A 20,028-nucleotide genomic window follows, 5' to 3' on the forward strand; every position below is an offset into this window, starting at 1 on the left:
CATCTCAAAGAAGACACAGTGAACGGACTCATTAACCATACCCGCACTTGTTTTCTGCTACTCATCTCTAGAACACTAAATGTTGGGGCTGGAAGTAGTAAAATGAAGTGACAAATGCATATTTAAAAGATCCACATGCTTTTCTATATTTTAAATCACTAGCATCTGAATCTGCTAAACCTTCTGGGTTTTCCCTCCTCATTGATTAGATTCATCTTATTCTGAATGGAAAGGAGAATTGTGGTTGTCTTGACAACAGAAGTTTATCTCACACACTGATCCGAAGATGTGCATCATAATAATGTGGTTGACGGGACAGAGAGGAACATATACCCTCTACTTGATTTGGGTTGATCCTTAACAACATATCCTGAAGCAGTCAGCTCAGTGAGGCTTTGGGTTCCCGCAAGCTAATTGGCCCTCAGCAATATTGAAGTGGTCAAGTACTCAATTGCAATAGTTTGTTCTCTGGTACTTGGTTCCATTTTTAGCTCAAATCGTGCCTTTGTTTACAGGCCATAGTGTATGAAGGCCAAGACAAGAACCCAGAAATGTGCCGAGTCTTGCTCACACACGAGATCATGTGCAGGTAAGAAATACCTTTTTCTCTCCCTTTAATTAGCAAAGAGAAGGTGAATTTGCATCTCAAATCTAGGTGAGCTCAGGCCCATTTTTGGGTATATATTTATCTTGCTTCTATTAGATAATCTAAAAAGAACTTTAAACATGAGTATTTGGTAGTAAGGCATCACAGACATCTCAGTGGTTCTTGATTATTTGTTAGATTTCATCCTGAAAGACATACATTTCCATTTTGATATCACACTTTTAATGGGCACAAAGCAGTGCCCTCCCCTTCTTCCGTTCAATCAAATAAAATACGATATATCCTTTTAGTGTTAATATATGTGCTCAACTACATTGCTAGTAAAATGAGTAAGAGTTCTACTGATGTCAGCAGAAGGGGGATAAGATTTGAAAGTTATAGTTCCCCTTTTTAATTCTCCCACTTAAAAATGTGACCTACGGTACAAAGGCATCATTCGTCCTTCAGTTGAGTGTGGGTTTTCCCCCCCTTGCCTCTGATCTCTCAGTCTTCGTTACCTTGTATATAACTGTGACAGTGTAGCAATATTTCTCAGTAACAGTGAGCTTTTGGAAGGATGACAAATGTTTACACCTGAAAGTTATAAAAATTCATCTCACCCACAAATGAGTGTATTTATTTTGCCTAGTAATCAGACACAAGCCACGTTGGAAAACAAGCGAGCAAACCAAATTCCCTTTCATGGCCCCAGCCAGTCCGCCACATGTGAGAGAGTAGACCAGAGAACAGCCTTTCAACTTGCGGTATAGGATTCTTATTCTTCATAGAATAACACCTGATATATTCTGAGTAATTGGGTAAAGCACGAAGATGCCACTATGCATTGGGGAAAGGCTACTAATTGCTTTGTTAGGCATGCAGGCTCTCCCTGGCACAAAGCATGCTTGGCTCCTGACTATTACTGACCAGTGTTTTAGGCTTCAGCTGCCACTTCCGAGTGGGTGGGCTTTATCTGCTCCTCCCGGACTTGTGGGGAAAGCAATCTTAAAACTCCACAGGTGGGAATAAAATAAAAAAAGGCTTAATGTGTTTTCCTACTGAAATCCCAAATATTAACTTCTATAATTATGTACGTATATAAAAATTTCTTTTTTTTTCCTTTTTAAAAAGCATACTTTTAATAGATTATTCTAAGTTCCTCAGGACTTTCACAAGTTTTCACTTCAACGATTTGTAAAACTTGGTAATTTTTCCACAAACAGGTAGCCTTTCCTTACCTTTAAAACAGTAACAAAACCCGAAAATACGGTCATCAGTTTCTTAGAAGATATTATTAAACAAAAATTAGTGTACTGTATACAACGATTGTACCATTAATGCTGAGTTGCACTTTTCAGAATTAAATGAGTAAAATCATTTTGAAAAGCATTAAAAAAATGACCTCCTTTGTATTACTATTTTTCTGATCATATCTCTATTTTAGCTTCCCTCAATTAGCATGTCATTAGAATGAATTTTCCATGTTCTATTACATGTGATTCTAGCAAATAGGGGACAGACAGGAAGATAGATCTTGAACAATAGGCCAACTAATGTCTATAAATCACAGATTTGCATTTCATATCTGTACATGTTTGGACTATGCTAGAAATAATTCTATTCTTGAAATACTTAAAGATATATTATGCCTTTCACACACAAACCTACCCTCTATTAATGCAGTTTATATTTTTCTTGTTCTTAAAATTCATTGGTCCAAAGTACTTTATTATGCCGGTTGGCGTGCTTTACTGCTGATGTTCTTTCTATTTTTCAGAAACATAAAAATAGCAAAAATAAAATTCTCAAGCCACTGAAGGCAAATGATGATGTTTGTACTGTGTGGCTAAGAGGGAAAAGCCATATTCAAAATGTCATCTTGCTAATGTTACAGATTATAGTTTTCCTGGCTGCCTATAGATGTGTAAGGGGTACTGTTTGTTTACCAGGCCGCCATGACCCTATTACACAAACCTGTCATCTATTGTGTGCCTAACAGTCTTTTAAATTGCAAATCTGATGCTCTTTAGGGGGCTTTAGGAAAAAAATTCTCACTTTCCACACCATCCTATTTCTCTTGATTTCTTGCCTGTTGTAAGTGGAAGTTGGGATGTGCTGAATTTGCACCAGGGGTGCAAATGCAGGCTCAATTATAAGCATAAAATTAGAGTCTGTTCACCATTAATCAGCCTGGCTAATTGCTATGCACCACCATTAGCCATATGGTGTGAAAGACAGCTTGCTCTCCCCAAGATGAAATTTCTTCATTGCAGACATGAAATAGTGAGGGCCCTGGATTTTAAAATAGCTTGTTTTAGATATTTAATTTCTAAACAACTTTCTGCAGTGCTTTCTGTCAAGGCTAACGGCACAATAAAACTTTGCATTTATGTCACAAAAGCTGTATATTTATACTACATTGGAGCTATGGTAAGGGAGACACAGAGAATTTAGATCGACAAGAAAGGGCTTGGATGATTCTGTTTTGTTGCAGGCAATGAAAAAAGAAAAACCCCGAAAAACACCAGGGAGTTGTGTCTCAGGTGGTTGGAAATTAAAAAAAAATTATTTTATTCTGTTGAGAGGGAACCCCATTGCATGAGCTGGCTAAAGGACTTACTGCCATTAGATTATAATTACTGCCTCTCTTTGAGACAAAACCTCTTTGACTTGATGGCATAGAACTCTTTTCGTGGAATTCTGGGAAGGTTTCTGCATTTTCGATGAATTGGAATCTATCATACCGATTATCATTATATTTTGCTAATACTTAGTTCTTTAAAAAATATGCCCCCCCCCCCCAAGGATTTTTTAAAGCGGGAGTCTATAAGGGATTTGATTATACTGCATCTCAACATCCTGTGTTTAAATGTAAATGGAAAATAGAACTATGCTTGGTAGGTGAGCCCTAGGCCTCAGCAAACCCCCTCCACCGCCGCCCCCCCAGGCAGGCCAAACCGATTTTCTCCCTTTCCAGTGCACAGGACGATTGCAGGGGATGGGTGCTCTGTTTAGGAAAGATTCTTTTTCTATTATCAGTGCCCAGCCTCTTATGGGACCAAGAGTTCCCAGGGCAAGCTCAGGGCAACCCCTTGAAATAGTCTGTTCTTTCTTCCTCTTTTGCTGGCTTGTTCTGATTTTGTCCTTCAGATTTCTACTTAAGCATGGTTTCTTCAGGGAAGTGTCCCAGGCCCTTCGCCTGAGTTATGTCTCCTTGGCGTGCACTCCTATTATATCCCATGCTTTTCCTTAACAGCACTTAGCACATCGTAACTGTGTGTCCAGGGCCTGTCCTTCTTTGCTGAGCTAAGAGCTCCTTGAAGGCAGAGAAGCCCCTCAGCTTTCATCTCTGCTTTAGTTGTCCCATGGGTGAAATGGGGGAGAAATGCTACTTCTCTCATAGGGTGGTTGTTAAGATTAAGTGCTATAATCCCCATAAATACTTACCACGGTGCCTGACACGTAGTAAGTACCGAGTGTCTATTGTTATTCCTGATAGGAATAGCAGTACTCTTAGTAGTAACACCAGCCGAAGCAGAAGTCCTAGTAGTAGTCCTAGGAGCAGCAATATCTGCAGTGTCTAGCTAAGTACCTGGTACGTAGTTGCTCAGAGTGAAAGATAATAAGAGAACATTGAAGGGAAGGGAAGTGCCTACTACAGCATTAACATACTTTGTTCATTCACGGTATGGTGGTTAAGGATATTTTCATTCATTCTTGTAGCACCTGCTATGTGCAAAGCACTGTGGAATGCAGAGCCAAAGGACTGGTCCTGTAGTAGGAGAGGTACAGGTTAGCCTGGGAGATGAGACCTGTCAGCCGATGACCAGACTGCACTGTAGACAGGGTTGTCTGTGATGAGGGGTGAAGCAAAGGACTGTGGCTGTTCGGAGAAGGGAGGACGTACCTGAAGGCGGGTAGTGGCCTCAGGAATGAGGAGGAGGGTGAGATAGGACAGGAATTTTAGAGGGTGTATGAAGAAGTGTTTGGGCCTGTTTGTTGGTGGTCTGGCAGGATTTCTCTGGGGAGAGAGGATTGCAGGTGAGTGGGCTGTGGCCTGGGGCTGGGGAAAGAGGGTAAAAGATAACCAGCGTCAGAGAGGTCTTTTCCCAACAGTGGAGTTAAAGCTGTGGGCTTACATGGGACTGGAAAGGGTGGGAGACTAGAAAGAGTAGAGACCATGGGTACATTCTTGGGGAGTGGTCATATTTAGCAAGGAGGGAGAGTGTGTTCAAGAATTAGGAGAAAGAACCTTGAGCATTCAGGGCATAGAAATAAAAGGAGGGGGTTTCCAAGATGAGGAGCCATCTGTATTGTAAGTCCTGGGAAGATCTAGATGGACTTGAAGAAAGAAAAGTACCAGAAAGTCACTGGTGAACTTTGAGAGAGGACATTCAAGTAGGTGCTGAGGCCTGGAACCCAGATTTTATGGCAAGGAATGATGGCAACTCTGGCAAGGAGAAACATGGGCAGTGAAGAAACTAACTCAAGAGAAAAGGAGAATTTTTTTTTTTTGAGAGAGTGGGACAACTTGACAGTGTTTGTCAACTAAGGGAAAGAGTGAACTTACCACTATTAATCAGACTATTCAGATAATTCATGTATCTCATTCTGTAGCCACTTGGGCTAAACAGGAAAGATAATCTTGTTTTCTGATGTGAAGCTTAGAGATTTAGGTGATGCTTTTCTCCAGTTGAGAGAGCCTCTACTTCTAGGAAATGATTCCATGCCTCTAGACGAAGATCTGCAAGTCCCATGACTGGGAAGCATGTAAACATTGCTTGCCCTGACTTAGGAAGCTGTGTGTCAGCTCGCTGGAGATACACCACCTGTGTTAGGCTGCTAAGGAGGAAACTCATACATTTGCTTTTCCCTGGGTGTGTGGAATTATCTGGGAGATGCCCGATCCTGCTGGGGAAAGGGATGTTGTCTTGAGTCTGCAGTGTTTGTAGGATAGCAGGTGCTGGGGACCCACCCCTGTGACCCACTCCACTTTGCCTTCCTGCCACTTGAGTTTCAGGTTGAGAAAGGATGTGAAGTAGTGGGCTTCCTGCTCCTGTGACAAAGCTAATCAGGAAACCCCAAGCCCCCTGATAGATGCCCAGTCTGGGGGGTCAAATGCCAGGGCTGTGCCTGGTACAATAGGAGCCTAAGAAACCGTTTTCAATGGATGAAGATCCATAGGTCACACAGTGATGAGGATATAATTGTCACTGTGATTTCTTTCATTAACACGGTAACTTCTCTCTTAAAGTGCTCTCACGTCTGTTGTCCCATGTACTGCGCTGGTTCAGCCTGAGCACACGCCTGTTTTAAACCTAAGCAAATCTGTTCTCCCTTCATCCTGTCCTGTCTTGTGTGTGGTGGAGGTGGTGCCTACCTTTCTTGGTCCTTCTGAGTTCAGTAGAAGGAACCAGGAGGCAGCTAGGTTTAGAGAAGAGATGAAAGAGAAGGGCGAGAAAGACTGTGGTGGGGAAGAAGGACTGGTTCTTGCTCAGCGTGGCTCTGGGCTCAGAACTAGGAAGCTGGAAGGCGGGTAGATGTCAGCTCAGTCTAAAGGAAGACATTTCTTCCCCAACTTACGGTTGATTTTCAGTTTTTTAATAGGGAAGTAATACTGCAATAAAAAGCAGAATATATATAAAATATATACCCTCCATTCCTTCCCACTTCCTATTCCACTCCCTACGGGTTACTTCTTGGAAGTTGATATTCATTTATTCAAAACATATTTTCTGAGGGTCTCCTGTGCCCTGGTCTCTGTTCTAGTTGCGGCCTAGAACAAAACAGTCTAAGACCCTGTCCTCATGGACAGGCAGACAGCATAGAAGAAAATAAATATAAAATATAATGTGCTGGGCGCCAGGGAGAAAAGTGAGACAGGATGAGGGAGAGCTCTGGGGCAGTCAGGCAGGGAAGGGCTTTTTAAGGTGGTGACTTTGCCTAGAGATTTGAGTGAAGTGAGGGGTGAACTGGCTTGTGCCCAATTCTCTCTTCCTCTCCCCTCCCCCTCTCTCTTTCACTCTTTCATTTTTTTTCTCCCAGAAATAGGACCATACCATACACACTATTCAGCAGCTTGGCTTTCTCGATTCATAATTTGATTTAGACTTTTTTCCGTGAGAGTGTGTAAAAACCCACTTTCATCCTTTTTAATGCTGCACATAATTCTGTATATACATGTATATACACACATGCACGTATATGTATGCACACATATATGTGCATATCTATGCATTTTAAAAGTAGGGTTCATCCTGTAGACCGTATTTTGTCACCACTCCAGGTGCAGAGCAGCACCCAAGACTCCCAGTTTGGGAATGACGACTGTGATGCAGTGATATGACCCCCTCCTCACCCCCCGCCCCTCCGAGACAGGAATGGGGAGGCCATTTTTTATACTTTGCATAAAGTTTTATTTTTTATAAGTGTTAAGTGAACTTCGGCCCCTTCATTTAGCTTTCTCTTCATTCCTTCATTACCTCCTTTTATTCCTGTTCTGTCTTTCCTTCCACACTTCTGTTCTTCACATCTGCCTTTTCCCCTGGATCCCTTGGGGCCCAGCAGAGAAGTGGTTCTCATTTATGCTGTGCTTCAATTCATCCCACTGCGCTCAAGGGCATTTTTATTTTAAGAGGATGAAGAAAGACAGTGCTTAAGTCAAAGGCCCAATCTCATGTCTTGTGTGGCACTTGCTTGGGGGAGGTGGTTTGGTGTACGGAGTGCGATGGGAGTGAACCTTCTTTCCATCAGCAGTGCCTGATCAGAGGGTCAGCTTGGCTTCCTCTATCTGTCACCTTCCTATTTCCTTGGATCGTATTTCCCTCAGTACATTACATCATTCTTTAAGTCATTTGATCAATCAATCATCAATCAATATTTGAGCTTCTCCATTCTATTTCAGTCCTTACATTACTCATTAGGTAAATAAAATTTACAGTTTCTTCCTTTATGAAGCATACAGATTAGTGGGGGAGCACAGTGAGAGGAGAAAAAGAGTAATAAAACAAACATTGATATAAGAATATAATTTGCATTGCGTTACATGTCCTGAAAGGAAAAACCAGGAGGTTTTCAGGAGGAGCCTGAAGGGGGTCAGGGCCAGACTCTCTGGAGAGGGAGCGTACAGGCTGAGGCCTGAACAGCGAGTAGAGGCTGCCTAACCAAGGAGGGGCTGGAGGAGGAACAGACCAGGCCAGGAGGCCTGCCCAGGCCTAAGCCTGAGGTCAGACTGAGTGAGGCATATCAGAGAGACTGAAATTGGCCAGTGAGGTTGGAGCTTGGCAGCTCAGAGGAGAGTGACAGGAGGCTGGACGGTGGTCTGGCATCATGGCATGCCATAGAGCTGTTCTGAGTGCTGGGGGAAGCCAGTAATAGGTCTTGGACTGTGAAGTGACACAGTCCCATTGACATTTTGAAAAGAGCCCTCTGGCTGTTCTAGGAAGTAAAGCGTGGAGGCAGCAAGGCTAGATGGGAGGCCACTGCAGAAGTCCAAGTGAAGAATGAAAGCGACGTGGATGAGGGTGATGGTAGTGAGGAGAGAGAGAAGCAGGCATGACATGGAGATTCTACTCTGAAGTTGCCATCATGCCAGGTGGAAGAGCCCCTGGAGGGCACGAGTCTGGACAGGACCCGGTGAGGGTTCTACCATCAGCAACTTGCGTTGCCCACTCACTGTTTGGGGAAGAGAAAGGGGGAGGGGATGGAAAATGATGAGGAGAAATAGGCCTTCCCACCTACCGGTTTTCTCCCTGGGTAAAGACAACATGGGATCTGTTGATAGGCAGCTGCTGGAGGCCTGCTGCTTCTGTGGAACACGGGGCAGCTTTGCTCAGGTTCGGAGGAAGAGGAGGTCGGAGGAGGCAGGAGCAGGAGGTGATAATGATGCTGCCCTCCATGGAGCACTTAGTAGGACCAGTCGCAGAGCCCAGCTTTATACCCTGATTGCACTGACACTTCGAGGTGGGCACCACAGTTGTCCCATTGCGCAGATGAGGAAACTAAGATTCTGTGGGGTAGAGTACCTCGCTTCAGGTGGCACAGGGAGCTCTGTCTGATTCTGGAGCCAGTGAGTTCTTAACCACCAGGCTCTTCTGGCAAGCCCTTGAAATGTAGGCGTAGGGGATCAGAGTTAAGGGATGATGGAGTTTAATTTTTTAACTATCATTTTTTTTACAAACATTCCAACCACTCTACTTCTCATTCCCTTGTTTCCACATCTCTCTCTTGGGTATTGGGATACTTTGGGCTTTCTAGCCCCATAGTCCTGGTATATTAGAATGTAGGCCTAAAAGGAAATAGTTCCCTTTGAATCAGAAAGGAAAAGGTGGATGAAGTGACCTTCAGCTGGGGCTTTAATAAAGGAGACACAGTTCTTACGATTGCTTTCCGAAGATATGAGAGACAAAGAGAATTAACACCAAATTTGGAAGCTGATTCTCTTCTCAGAGATATAGTTAGGAAAGAGACTTCCCAACTTTGGTGAAAGACTCTCTATCCAGGAGTATATTTCTGGGTCCTGAAAATGAAGTTCAATGTTTGGTTTTCTCCATCAGCTTTCTAAATTTAGGCCCTATGATTCACTAAGTAAAATGTATGTGTGTGTGTGTGTGTATGTGTGTGTACACACGCCTGTGTAAGAAAGAGGGAGAAAAGTGCATATTTTATTTATGGCACGTGATAATGTATAACCCTTGGATAACTTCCTTGCCTCCTTGACTGATCAAACATGTGTTTTATAGCGTGCCCCTGGGTGTAGACTGACCAGTGCACATATATTTTATCTGCAAACAAGTCTCAGATGGATAGTTTTCCATTGACCATGGGTAATTTTTAAAAACCTCAATTCTGTCCCCCCCCCCCCAGAAGCATCCCACTTTTACAGAAATGGACAGTCTTTTCCTCACAGCTAGGGTGGGATTTTGATAGTGGGTGCTTTTCTAGCCCATGGCTGTTTTTTCTCTAACCTAATTAAGAGCATCCATTGTCAGGGCTGTGCTAGCCTTTGGATCAACTGTCCATAATGCATCCAGAAAACTAAAATGGTGGCCAGCACAGGACACAGAAGCCAGACAACATGTGGATCTCCACTTTCTTTTATCTTGCCTCTTCTTCTTCATTATTATGTTGTACTTTTATTCTCATGAAGATGGTTCAAAAGCAAACAGTTATAGCTTTAGGATTTTGGGCAGGCTGGGGTTGAAGGAAAGAGATTTCTCCTTTGAAAGAGAAAGGAGAAGAAAAAAAATCCATTTAATACAGAATTACTGGAGGGGGAGAAATCACTCATACCTCATTATTGACGCGTTCCACACAATTAGTGTGATCTTGAGGGAAGAACGTTTGAGCCACCCACAACCCTGAATATTCTCATTGGGTAGATGTAATAATAATGCATTTCACAGTGAACTCTTTAATACTGCGGGCAGTGATGGGGAGACCCCATCTTAGGTCTGTCAGTCGTGGCTCCGGGAGAGTCCCTCTTCCTCCCTCCTTCTTTGTTCAGGGAGAGGTTAAGCCTGGCCATTAACCCATAGACGAACCACATAGAATTTTCTGTCCCAGGGATCCGTTGATTGCCAGGTATGGCTTTGTGGTAATTCTAGCATTTGCAACCCAGCAATTTGAACCTTCTGTCTGCCTAAATGATGATTTCACATTGTGATGGTTGTACTAAATCCTTTCCCTTTTGCTCCATAGCCGCTGTTGTGACAAGAAGAGCTGTGGCAACCGAAATGAGACTCCCTCAGATCCAGTGATAATTGACAGGTAGGGACCACTCTACTTTCACTGGATTCTTATTCCTCATTATAATGAAACACCTGCCTTGTGTTGCTCATGGGCGAGGGTGAGGAACGCACGTGGCCGAAATTTGCCTGTTGGTCATGACTAGTCTGCGCCGAGCTTTTGCGATCCCTGGGAAAGCCAGTTGGAATGTTCTTTGGAGGCCCGTGTTCTTGGATTGCTTTGGTTTTCTGTCTGATTCATGCTCTTAAAAGAATATTTTTCTCTTTCCTGACTTTCTGTGGCTCAATCCTCATGCTGTGCCAGGAAGCTACAGAAATAAAATAATAATAGTTTGTGATTTATGAAATGTGGTTGGGTGCTTATAAATATTTAACTTTTATTTGAAAAATGTTTGAATCATTATCACTTTTAGCTACAGTAGTTCTGTTGGACGTAATCCATCTACATTTTAAGGTTTTATTTATGCATAAAAGCAGTTTTAAGGAGATCTGTGAACCAAGACTTTCTAGTGTTATCTCCCGGCATTTGATGGTAGCTCATACTGTATTGTAAGTTGATTAATTTATCCTGCTTGTCTTAATTATTGTGTTTTTAAACAGATCCATATTACTAATCTGACATGACCAAGTAAATCACTGTAGAACAATAAATCTGTTTTAGTTGTTGGGTGCAATTTGGAGTCAGTGTGTGCACATATTATGTGAAGTCGCATCCCAAATATTCATTTTACATTTTAATTATTGAAATTCATTGTATGGAAATATGTATGATAAACCATTTGTTACCTAGCATTACTCATTGAGAGTTAAATGGCCTGGAAGGTTTATGGTTACTGTCAGTTGTCAGCTAGGGAAAGAGCTAACACCCTCCACTAGCTGGAAAAGAGTCTTGTAAATTAGACTGACGGATCCCTCATGGAGGAAATTAACAGCTGAACAAAAGTTCCTCTTTGGGTTTGATAATGATGATTTTTACTGGGAAAAAAAAAAACCCACAAAACAAAACAAAATAAAAAACAAACCCTATCTATCTGTCTTTCCAATTCTTTACCTTTTGGGGCTACTTTATTGTTTTTCAGTTAACTGAAAAACTGCTTCCTTGTAATTTATGTCAAAACATTGATTTGTTGATTTGGATTCATGTGATTCTCCAGGCTTCAAACCAATTTTTTGTTGCCCACTAGCTTTATAAAGCTTACGTTTCAATCAGGTATTTTAACTAAATATCTCTCTAATATTTACCCAAAACATACTCCTTTGCTTGATAACTGAGTCTTAATATACTTGATTCCCAAGTTAATACACGTTTTTCGTGTGAGGTGAGGTTGTATGCCGCCTGTAGGTTTGGAATAGCATGTTTATGTGCGAGAGCAGACCTGCCATTCGTGTAATTCCTTTTTTCTGCAATGGAAGATAAATCTTCCGATGGAAAAGGTCAAAACTAAATATAACCTTTATGCTGTTTGTTTTATTTAAATCCATCTCTTCGAAATACCATTTGTTATTTTAAGCAAGTTTTTCCTGACGCTTCTGTTAAAAAGAAAGTGTTCTGATCAAAGGACCAGCCCAAACAGTCCTACAAACTTTGAAACTATAAGCATTCTGTTCTGCTGCACAGTTTCTTTTGGTGTAGATGATGACAAGCAACCGTACCTTGCCACCCGCAATGAGAACACTTCTTTTGCTAGTGAATGGGTTAAGCTTTTAAGTTCTTCATTTGGTTTTAAGCTGTGACTCTGATATAGAAGGTTGATATGACTGTGGTTTGAATAACATTTGATTTTGACCTGTTCTTGGGGGTTGCGATGGCATAAGAAACTTGACTCAGCAGCGCTGTAATTAGCCCGGCCCGTGTTTTTGAAACAGGATTGTGTTACCTGGATTGCATTAGTGTGGCTTCTATTGTTGCCGCCTAGCATCTGTCCCAGTAGGGTACTTAAAACCTTTTCTTGGCTGGGGTAGTTCAAACAATTTAGGCAAAATAAGTATGCACTTTATACTGTTGGTGGCTTGAGAGATATTACTCATGACATTTCTCCTTTTCATTTTTTCCCTTTTTGGTTTGACAAAGTAGAAAACAGTGTGTAGCCAATGTTGGTCTCTTAAGAGAGGAGTATTTTAAAACCGGCTGAAACCCAGTGGATCTGCAGAAGCCTCAACATATGTTTATTTGCTGGCGATTGCCACTGTCTCCCATGAACTGTCTTTTCAAGCAGTGATGCCAGTTGATATGCAAAACCCCATTTAGCTATTTTTATTTGCATCTGAGTTTTCAGAATTTATTTGTCCTTGAGTCTGCCAAAGGTTTTAAAAGCTCCAGCCCTGTCTCTGCTGATATGTGAAACTTTCATTTTTAACAATGAGAGAAGAAAATAACAACAAGAAAAGAACTCACACGAGGAAGGGCAAAATAGAAAAGATTTTTCAATTCCATAAAATTGCTGCAAAGGAAAAAAAAAATGATGGCAACCGTGTTTGAATTTCATAGTTTCCAATTTGATTCTATATTACCGATTGCATAATATCTGCGTTACGTGCTTAGGGTTTGATTTGCTTTCAGATTTATGGATGTGAATCTCTGCATATTTTGCAAAAATAGGTTATGGGGCCTGCATTCAGTGGCAACAGTAACTGTTTTTACAAGATGCATACAATATGCAATTATGGAGCTGAAGGTACAGGCAATCACTGTGTTAGGATTTAGCATAGTTTTAGCACGAAGTCACCTTTCGGGCACCAATAATTTTTAGCTTCCTTTGCTTGTCCTTCGGATTTTGGAAGAACACTGCTATTTTTATCAGTCAAAAGACTTTTAGCAGTGGTTATTCAGGAAAACTATTTATAGGGTAGATAGAAGACGTTTTCTGGTCATACAGCAATAGTGCAGGCCAAGCTATTTCTGTGTTAAATTTTGGCTGTATTTTTTGCTGCCAGTGATTTGGGGACATCAGCGTGGGGTTGTCTATCAAAAAAATGGAATTAACAAAATCAGCAGTTGCATGTCGTGATTTAGAAAATGGGTTTCTACTTCCTTCTTTTATAATAGCATGCAACAGAGTAAGAAAAATATGACCCACATTCTTTTTACATTTGTGACAATTTGTCAAGTCCCTTCAAAAAAGTTTAGAGGAAGATTTCTGCAAATGTAGAAGGTGTGCATGTGGAGTTGACTGCCAGGTCATATTTTGGCCTGATGCCAAATGGCTTGATTAAGAATTATAAAGACCAGGATGTGCCCAACGATCCCAGTATTTGGGCTGCGTAGACATGCAAAAAGTCATATGTGTTATGTTTAATAACTGATGACCAGGAACTAATAACAGTAAATTTCATTATCATTGAGGTAAACGGCTATGTGTGGTAATTATTGTTAAAGTAAAAAGTAAAAACTGTCTTGCTGTTATTAAATTAAGGTGGAGATTGATTTAACATATTCACACAGTAACTCATATTTGAATTTAAAAGGTTTGCAATAAAATCCGTGTTTAGAAATTGAATAAATTGTAGTTTTATTACCACATTGGATATCCTTGTGTCCTAACCTTTTTCCTTGGAGTTATCTTAGTTCAATAAATAAAACCTCATTAGACTATTCCTATTTCAACGAGTTTATTAAATTTTGCAGGAGTAATTAGCATAAGCTGTGCTAATTTTTCTGGAAGACTAATGAGGGAGGTTCTTAATTAGGTTTACTTTGTAAGAGTCAGAAAAGATGGTAATGACAAAAGTCACACAGGGTAGTCCGAATTGGGAACCCAGTTTTTCTAAATCTATAAAAAAAAATCTTCCCTTTTCTACATGGAAACTTCTTTATAAATACTTGAACTGAATATATGAAGTGTGCAGACTGTTATTCCGTATCTAGTTGGTTAGGGTTACCATCCATTCTTGATTTGCTTCACAAAACTCTTTATTTTCCTATCCTTGATTCACTAAACTATCTTAGAGCAATGACATGGGTGAATACAGATGGTCTTACAAAAACATTTCTTTCTCTGAATTATATGAATTATACTATAGGATTCCTTTCACACAGAGCCCTGAAGTTTCCGGTCAGATTAGTTGTGCTTATTTCCAGTAGGGCAGGATAGGGTATGGCTCAGTATTTGTTTGTTTGTTTGGTTTTTCAATTTAGGATCAGTGTGACTGATGAAATAGAACACTAAGTAAAGGGACAAAATAAGTTCCCAATTCTTCATGTCCTTGCACTGTGGATCCTGGGTAGTTAACACGTGGAATTTTTTCTTTTAATAGATAGAAATAATAAAGGGTGAAATTCTTCCTCAAATCATGTTTTCCTATCTCATGTGAATTTAGACATAGTCCTTTTGAGATATAACATGGCTTGAATAGCCTGCACATTTTGAGTTCCTCACAGCTAGTATGAGCATGGATTTTTAAAGCCTGTTGACTAATATACCTCTAAAAATTTTGCATTTGCTTATTAAAACTTTAACAGATTTGTCTTTCTTTTCCATTTATAAGATCCTTATATCTATGTTTGAGATGTAAGCTTGTGATACATTTTAAAAAATACATGAATTCTATGACATGAAAAAGTTAGCTTGTTTAGAATCACTACTCTTTAGGTCACACTGACCCAAGGGTGTCCTAAAAAGACAGGAAGAAAAAAAGCCTGTATTTGTCTTTTCCAGGATTGTCTAAGGATCTTCCACATCTAGATCACTTTCACTTAGGTAACACTAGTTGGATTTTCTTTATGATTATTGTCTGAAATAGAATGTTCAGGAGTGAAAATAGTATAATGCTTATTTTACCTGTTGAATTTACATGACATACAGCATATGAAAAGCTTGACCATGTCAAGCTTGTTCAGAGAAGAAATTTTTCTTAAGATCCCTTCTTCAACTGAGAGGTGTAAATGCTATGACTGAACTTTTTAGAAATGTCTAGTGTTGTCTTATCAACATCTAATTTCCTGATTAAATTGGCCCGATGTATTTATAGAAGATTACGTCCACCTGTAAAACAGGAAGACAATAGTAAAACTTTGGAATTACCATAGAGTGGCTATGTAATATGTATGTAATAAAGTCCTCAACTCTGTGAACATAATATATACTTTGTTGCAAATGAGGCTTTTCCTCAGAGTTTCATTTCACTGACCTTTCAACTCATTGTTTTGGCCTCTACCCAGTTTTTAGAAGGACCGACCACTGCACATAATCACAATGTAAGATACACAAACTGCTGTCTGGGGTGTGAACAACCAGAGGTGAAATTGCATTTCTTGGAGTTCTGATAAGCCTTTATACCATCTGATTTCCTAACCTTGAGTGCTCCGTTAAAATAAAAGGAGGAGGAATTCACCCTTTACAATTGCCCCAGGCAGGATAATTGCTGTCTTCTTGGTTGTATTGAGAGGTTTGCCTTTTTCCAGAAGTGAAAAGCCAGTACTGACGTGGAACATTAATTTATGGTTGTTTATTAACCCTACTGTATTTAATACATTTGTTTTCTCAGTGGGAATTCCTCTGTGATTATTAGCGATGAGGCTGATGTGAGAGCGTATCATTCTAAATTTTATCACATATCAAGTAATACCATTCTGAATATGAGATGAACCGTGTACATTTGTGTGCAGTTTGCTACCATGATAAGAAAATAGCAAATACAATAAACTAATAGCAGTCTGTATTCCATTTGCTATCAGCTATTCCCAAATACACAGCCAGGATACATTAACATGCATTTGAAATATGCTGACAATGTATCATAATGCAAAGTATTTTTACATGGTATAATACTACTGCAGACACTGTATAATGAACAACAGTGGTTTTCCTGTAAAGGAAGTAATGGCAGCAACTTCCAAGAAATGTATTTAACGAAGCTTCAGAGAATCAACAGTGTTATGTGTGTAACTGGCCCGGGCATCTGCTCGTGGTGGGGGTTTTTAATCCCATGTCTTCATAACTTTGCTTTTGTGACAGTTTTGGAAAAATACAGAAAAGCAGTACAAAGTCCCCTGTGTGTCATCTAGCAACTTTGCATAGTCAGTTTGTGATGAGAATATATTACTATATTAAATATGCTTTTACTTTTCTAAATGAATTTGCTTAGAATGGGAAAAAAAAAAACCCAAAACCCTCCCCAAGTGCAACTCTCCATTGATAAATTCCCCTCACTCTCCCTACTGCGGGCACCTGACCAAACTCTGTAAGAAGAGTTGACCAGATTTTAAAAACTCCATTTAGAGTTTTCCTTCATATAAAGAGATGGTATTTTGGTCATTTTAATTGGCATGAGGCATTATCTGAAATAGACTGCTAATTCCTCATTCTCTCCTCTCCCCCGTTCTAGCTTTCCTTTTACAAACTGGGTAACTCTACCCTGTTCTGGACAATATAAAATTGACCTAAATACTCCAATTGCAAGCAATGAAATATGGTGAACAGTACACGTTTGGTTTTGGTTGCTTATTGGCTTTAAAGGTGTGGGTAGTTGAAGATAAATCTCCCTCGCAAACTCTCCAGTTACAAGCCTTTGTCCAGAAGCAAATGAAGGTTTTAACGTTACAGTACTTATTGTAATAGAATTTTAATTGCCTTAATCCTGCTAAAGTGTGAAGCTGAGTGTGTGTGTGTGTGTGTGTATGTATGTATGTGTGTGCATGTTCTTCACGAGGAGGGGAATCAAGCTGGAAAAAAAAAACCTGCATATTTTTCAATGGGGGATGGGGGTCACATATGGTAAATGATGCAAACTTAATGAACCTGATTTGGGGGAAAAGAATGCCACTGGCATTTCATCCATGTAATATATACTCCACTTTCAGTGGGAACAGAGTGGTCTTCGCTGTGCTTTGGGGATTTTTATTTTTGAAGGTGAAGTGCTTCGTTTCAGTTCCAAACTTGCCTGCAAACCCTACTTGGAAAGACTTAACTAGACAAGCTGGCAAATTATATAGCTTGATCCCACACAATAACCTCCAAAATGGCACTCGGTAACTATACCATCCCGCTAACTGTTTGAGGCACAATAGTTTTGTAATGTAATATAAAGTAATAGTGTTATAGCCAACACATCTTTAATAAGATATTGTTCGTGCCTTTGCCATATGCTACAGAGCAGCCTCTCACTCGGTGGGCCTTTTGATTCCTCTCAATAAGATTATTTCAAATACTCTAATCCTGAATCATTGACATGAATACAAAAGCCTAGTGACATCTAATAGATGCCTCTTAGCTTTGCTTTTCCTCTTGTTCCTTTCCTTTTTCTTCTCTTTTTACCTGACAAAAAGCTTATAGACACTTGGGCTCTGTCTCTCAGTAGCAGCATGGGGGGCTCCTCGTGAAGTATAAAGGAGGAAAAAGGACTGACAGAGGCCCGATAAGCTACAGAGTGAAGGACCATAGATTAAAAGTAAATGCCAGTAAATCCTACCCTGTACACTTACTTGTTCTTTTATTGTTTTCTTTAACACTTTCAGTGCCAGGGCAGAGAAAAAAGAGAAAATAATAATCAAATTGCACATTGCATTTTTAACCTGGACATGGTTGCTATACATATCGTAGAGGGTTTTGGCAAGATTCTAAGATTTTGGTTCATGGAAAGTTTGTAGTGGTTTAGAAAAAATGCCCTTTTAATCAATATCAAGAATCCCTCAAGAACTTTTTGCTCATTTGCTGCTCGACTGACCAAATATTGATCCGATGTGTGTGGGGAGGTGGGTGGGTAGACCAGAAGAGCCCTTGTGTAGGGTGTGAACACTCAAGACGTGGCATTTCAGGATTGAAGTATATTTTTCTTGTCTTTCTTAATCAGTGAATTAGAAATTAGCAAAAGGAAATGTTAGGATATTTTGTTTCATGACATTAGCTGCTCCTTTCTCGTATGGCCTAGGATGCTGCTAGTGCCCTGAGTACTCTGCCCGCACTGGACGGTGCTCTCCTCTCAGCTGACAACTTTCCGAATGGTCAGAGGTTGTTTTCTCCTCCATCTTTCCAGAGCAACCATGATCTGACTAACGCTTTTTTTTCTTTTCACTTTATCTGAATATCAGACAGTCATGCTATTTGCAACGTATTTATTATTGTTCAATAGAACAATAGTTTTCTCCTACTTTTAATATGCTTCCTTTTTATTGGTATTGTGATGTTAGTAGTGTCTTAAAACACCATTCTTAGTAGTCTTGGATGCAATGGTGAAGTTTCCTCACAAAATGGAAAGTTAGTTTGAAGAACCTTGGTCCTGCATCAGGTCTGGTTTCTCTCACACCCACATCTACACACATCTATGTGTGCACACACACACACACACACACAATCTTTACAAAGACAAAAACAAAGATGAAAAATGAGAAGTCTCTTTTGTATTTGTTAGAAAGATCTTTAGAAAACAAAGTTGGTTATCTTTGAAACTATTATAGACAATGTTGCAAACCCATGTTTCTCTATACAATCTCGGTGTTTTCTTAAAACCAGATTATAAACTCAGATGAATGGTGTACATCTCAAAATATCTTTAAAAAATTGAGTCCTTCTTTCTGTGGCTGTAGGAGTGGGACTGTCCTATTCTGGTTGTTCCTAGGGTCTCTTAGAGACCAGCATCTGAATCTGGGCTTATGAGCACCATAACACAAAACAAATAAAATACTTGACCATTAAGAGTGTCATAGTTGGGGGCGCCTGGGTGGCTCAGTCGTTAAGCGGCTGCCTTCGGCTCAGGTCATGATCCCAGGGTCCTGAGATCGAGCCCCGCATCTGGCTCCCTGCTCTGCGGGGAGCCTGCTTCTGCCTCTCACACTCCCCTTGCTTGTGTTCCCTCTCTCGCTGTCTCTCTCTGTCAAATAAATAAATAAAATCTTTAAAAAAAAAAAAAAAGAGTGTCATAGTTGCTTACATCTGAACTGTACTTGAAAGCTTTAGAGATATTTATGGTATAATATTTCAGAGAATTCTCTTCACACACAAATGTGAGGGCACAAATTAACTCCATTTTACAGTGGGTAAACTGAGGCACACAGCCCAAGGAACTTTATTAGTGACGAAGCGAGTGATTAGAAATCCCATCTCTTAGCTCTCAGCCTGATTTTTTTTCCGTCCTCAATTGCCCAGTAAAAAAAAAAATACTGTTTTTAGCATTTCATGTAGTCTCACTTATTTTTCTTGGTATCCATAATTCATCCTTGGTCCAATGTATTAATCTAAACCTTTGTATCTAAACAATTTTTCTTAGGAGATTTGGCACTTAACTTTTGGGACTAAGCATAATAATAATATGACATGTAAATTGTTGAACCCGTTGCTGGGACAATATTTGAGTTCTCATGTCCTCATCTATTTTGATGAGTAAACCATTGTGCGTTTCACTGGGAAAACACAGGCGCTAATCCAAAGAGAAATCTGGGACAGGGCAGAGTATGATAGAAAAGGCATTGATTTAGGAGTCCGTTAGCTGAGGATCAGATCCCCTCACTGTTACTTACCAATACCTGATTCTCCGGGGGTTCAGCTTTCCCATCTTTAGTATATATATTTTTTATTCTTTTTTTATTATGTTATATTAATCACCATACATTACATCATTAGTTTTAGATGTAGTGTTCCACGATTCATTGTTTGTGCATAACACCCAGTGCTCCATGCAGAACGTGCCCTCCTCAATACCCACCACCAGGCTAACCCATCCCCCCACCCCCCTCCCCTCTAGAACCCTCAGTTTGTTTTTCAG

The 20,028-nt window shown here is 40.2% G+C and overlaps 1 protein-coding gene across 13 annotated transcripts in view; it reads left to right on the plus strand.

The window, feature by feature from the left end:
* Positions 1 to 20,028, plus strand: part of EBF1 (EBF transcription factor 1) — a 394,047-nt gene that overhangs the window by 13,896 nt on the left and 360,123 nt on the right. For 12 of the 13 annotated variants that reach the window (XM_021697812.1, XM_021697789.1, XM_044916873.1 and 9 more), the window contains exons 5-6: positions 516 to 589; positions 10,286 to 10,354. In XM_021697812.1, coding sequence (XP_021553487.1) covers positions 516 to 589; positions 10,286 to 10,354 — 143 coding nt within the window. The remainder of the gene's footprint in view (positions 1 to 515; positions 590 to 10,285; positions 10,355 to 20,028) is intronic. The other variant, XM_021697824.1, reaches the window with a different exon arrangement.

The sequence above is a fragment of the Neomonachus schauinslandi genome, chromosome 7 (genome assembly GCF_002201575.2).
Source record: "Neomonachus schauinslandi chromosome 7, ASM220157v2, whole genome shotgun sequence".
Lineage (NCBI taxonomy): Eukaryota > Metazoa > Chordata > Mammalia > Carnivora > Phocidae > Neomonachus > Neomonachus schauinslandi.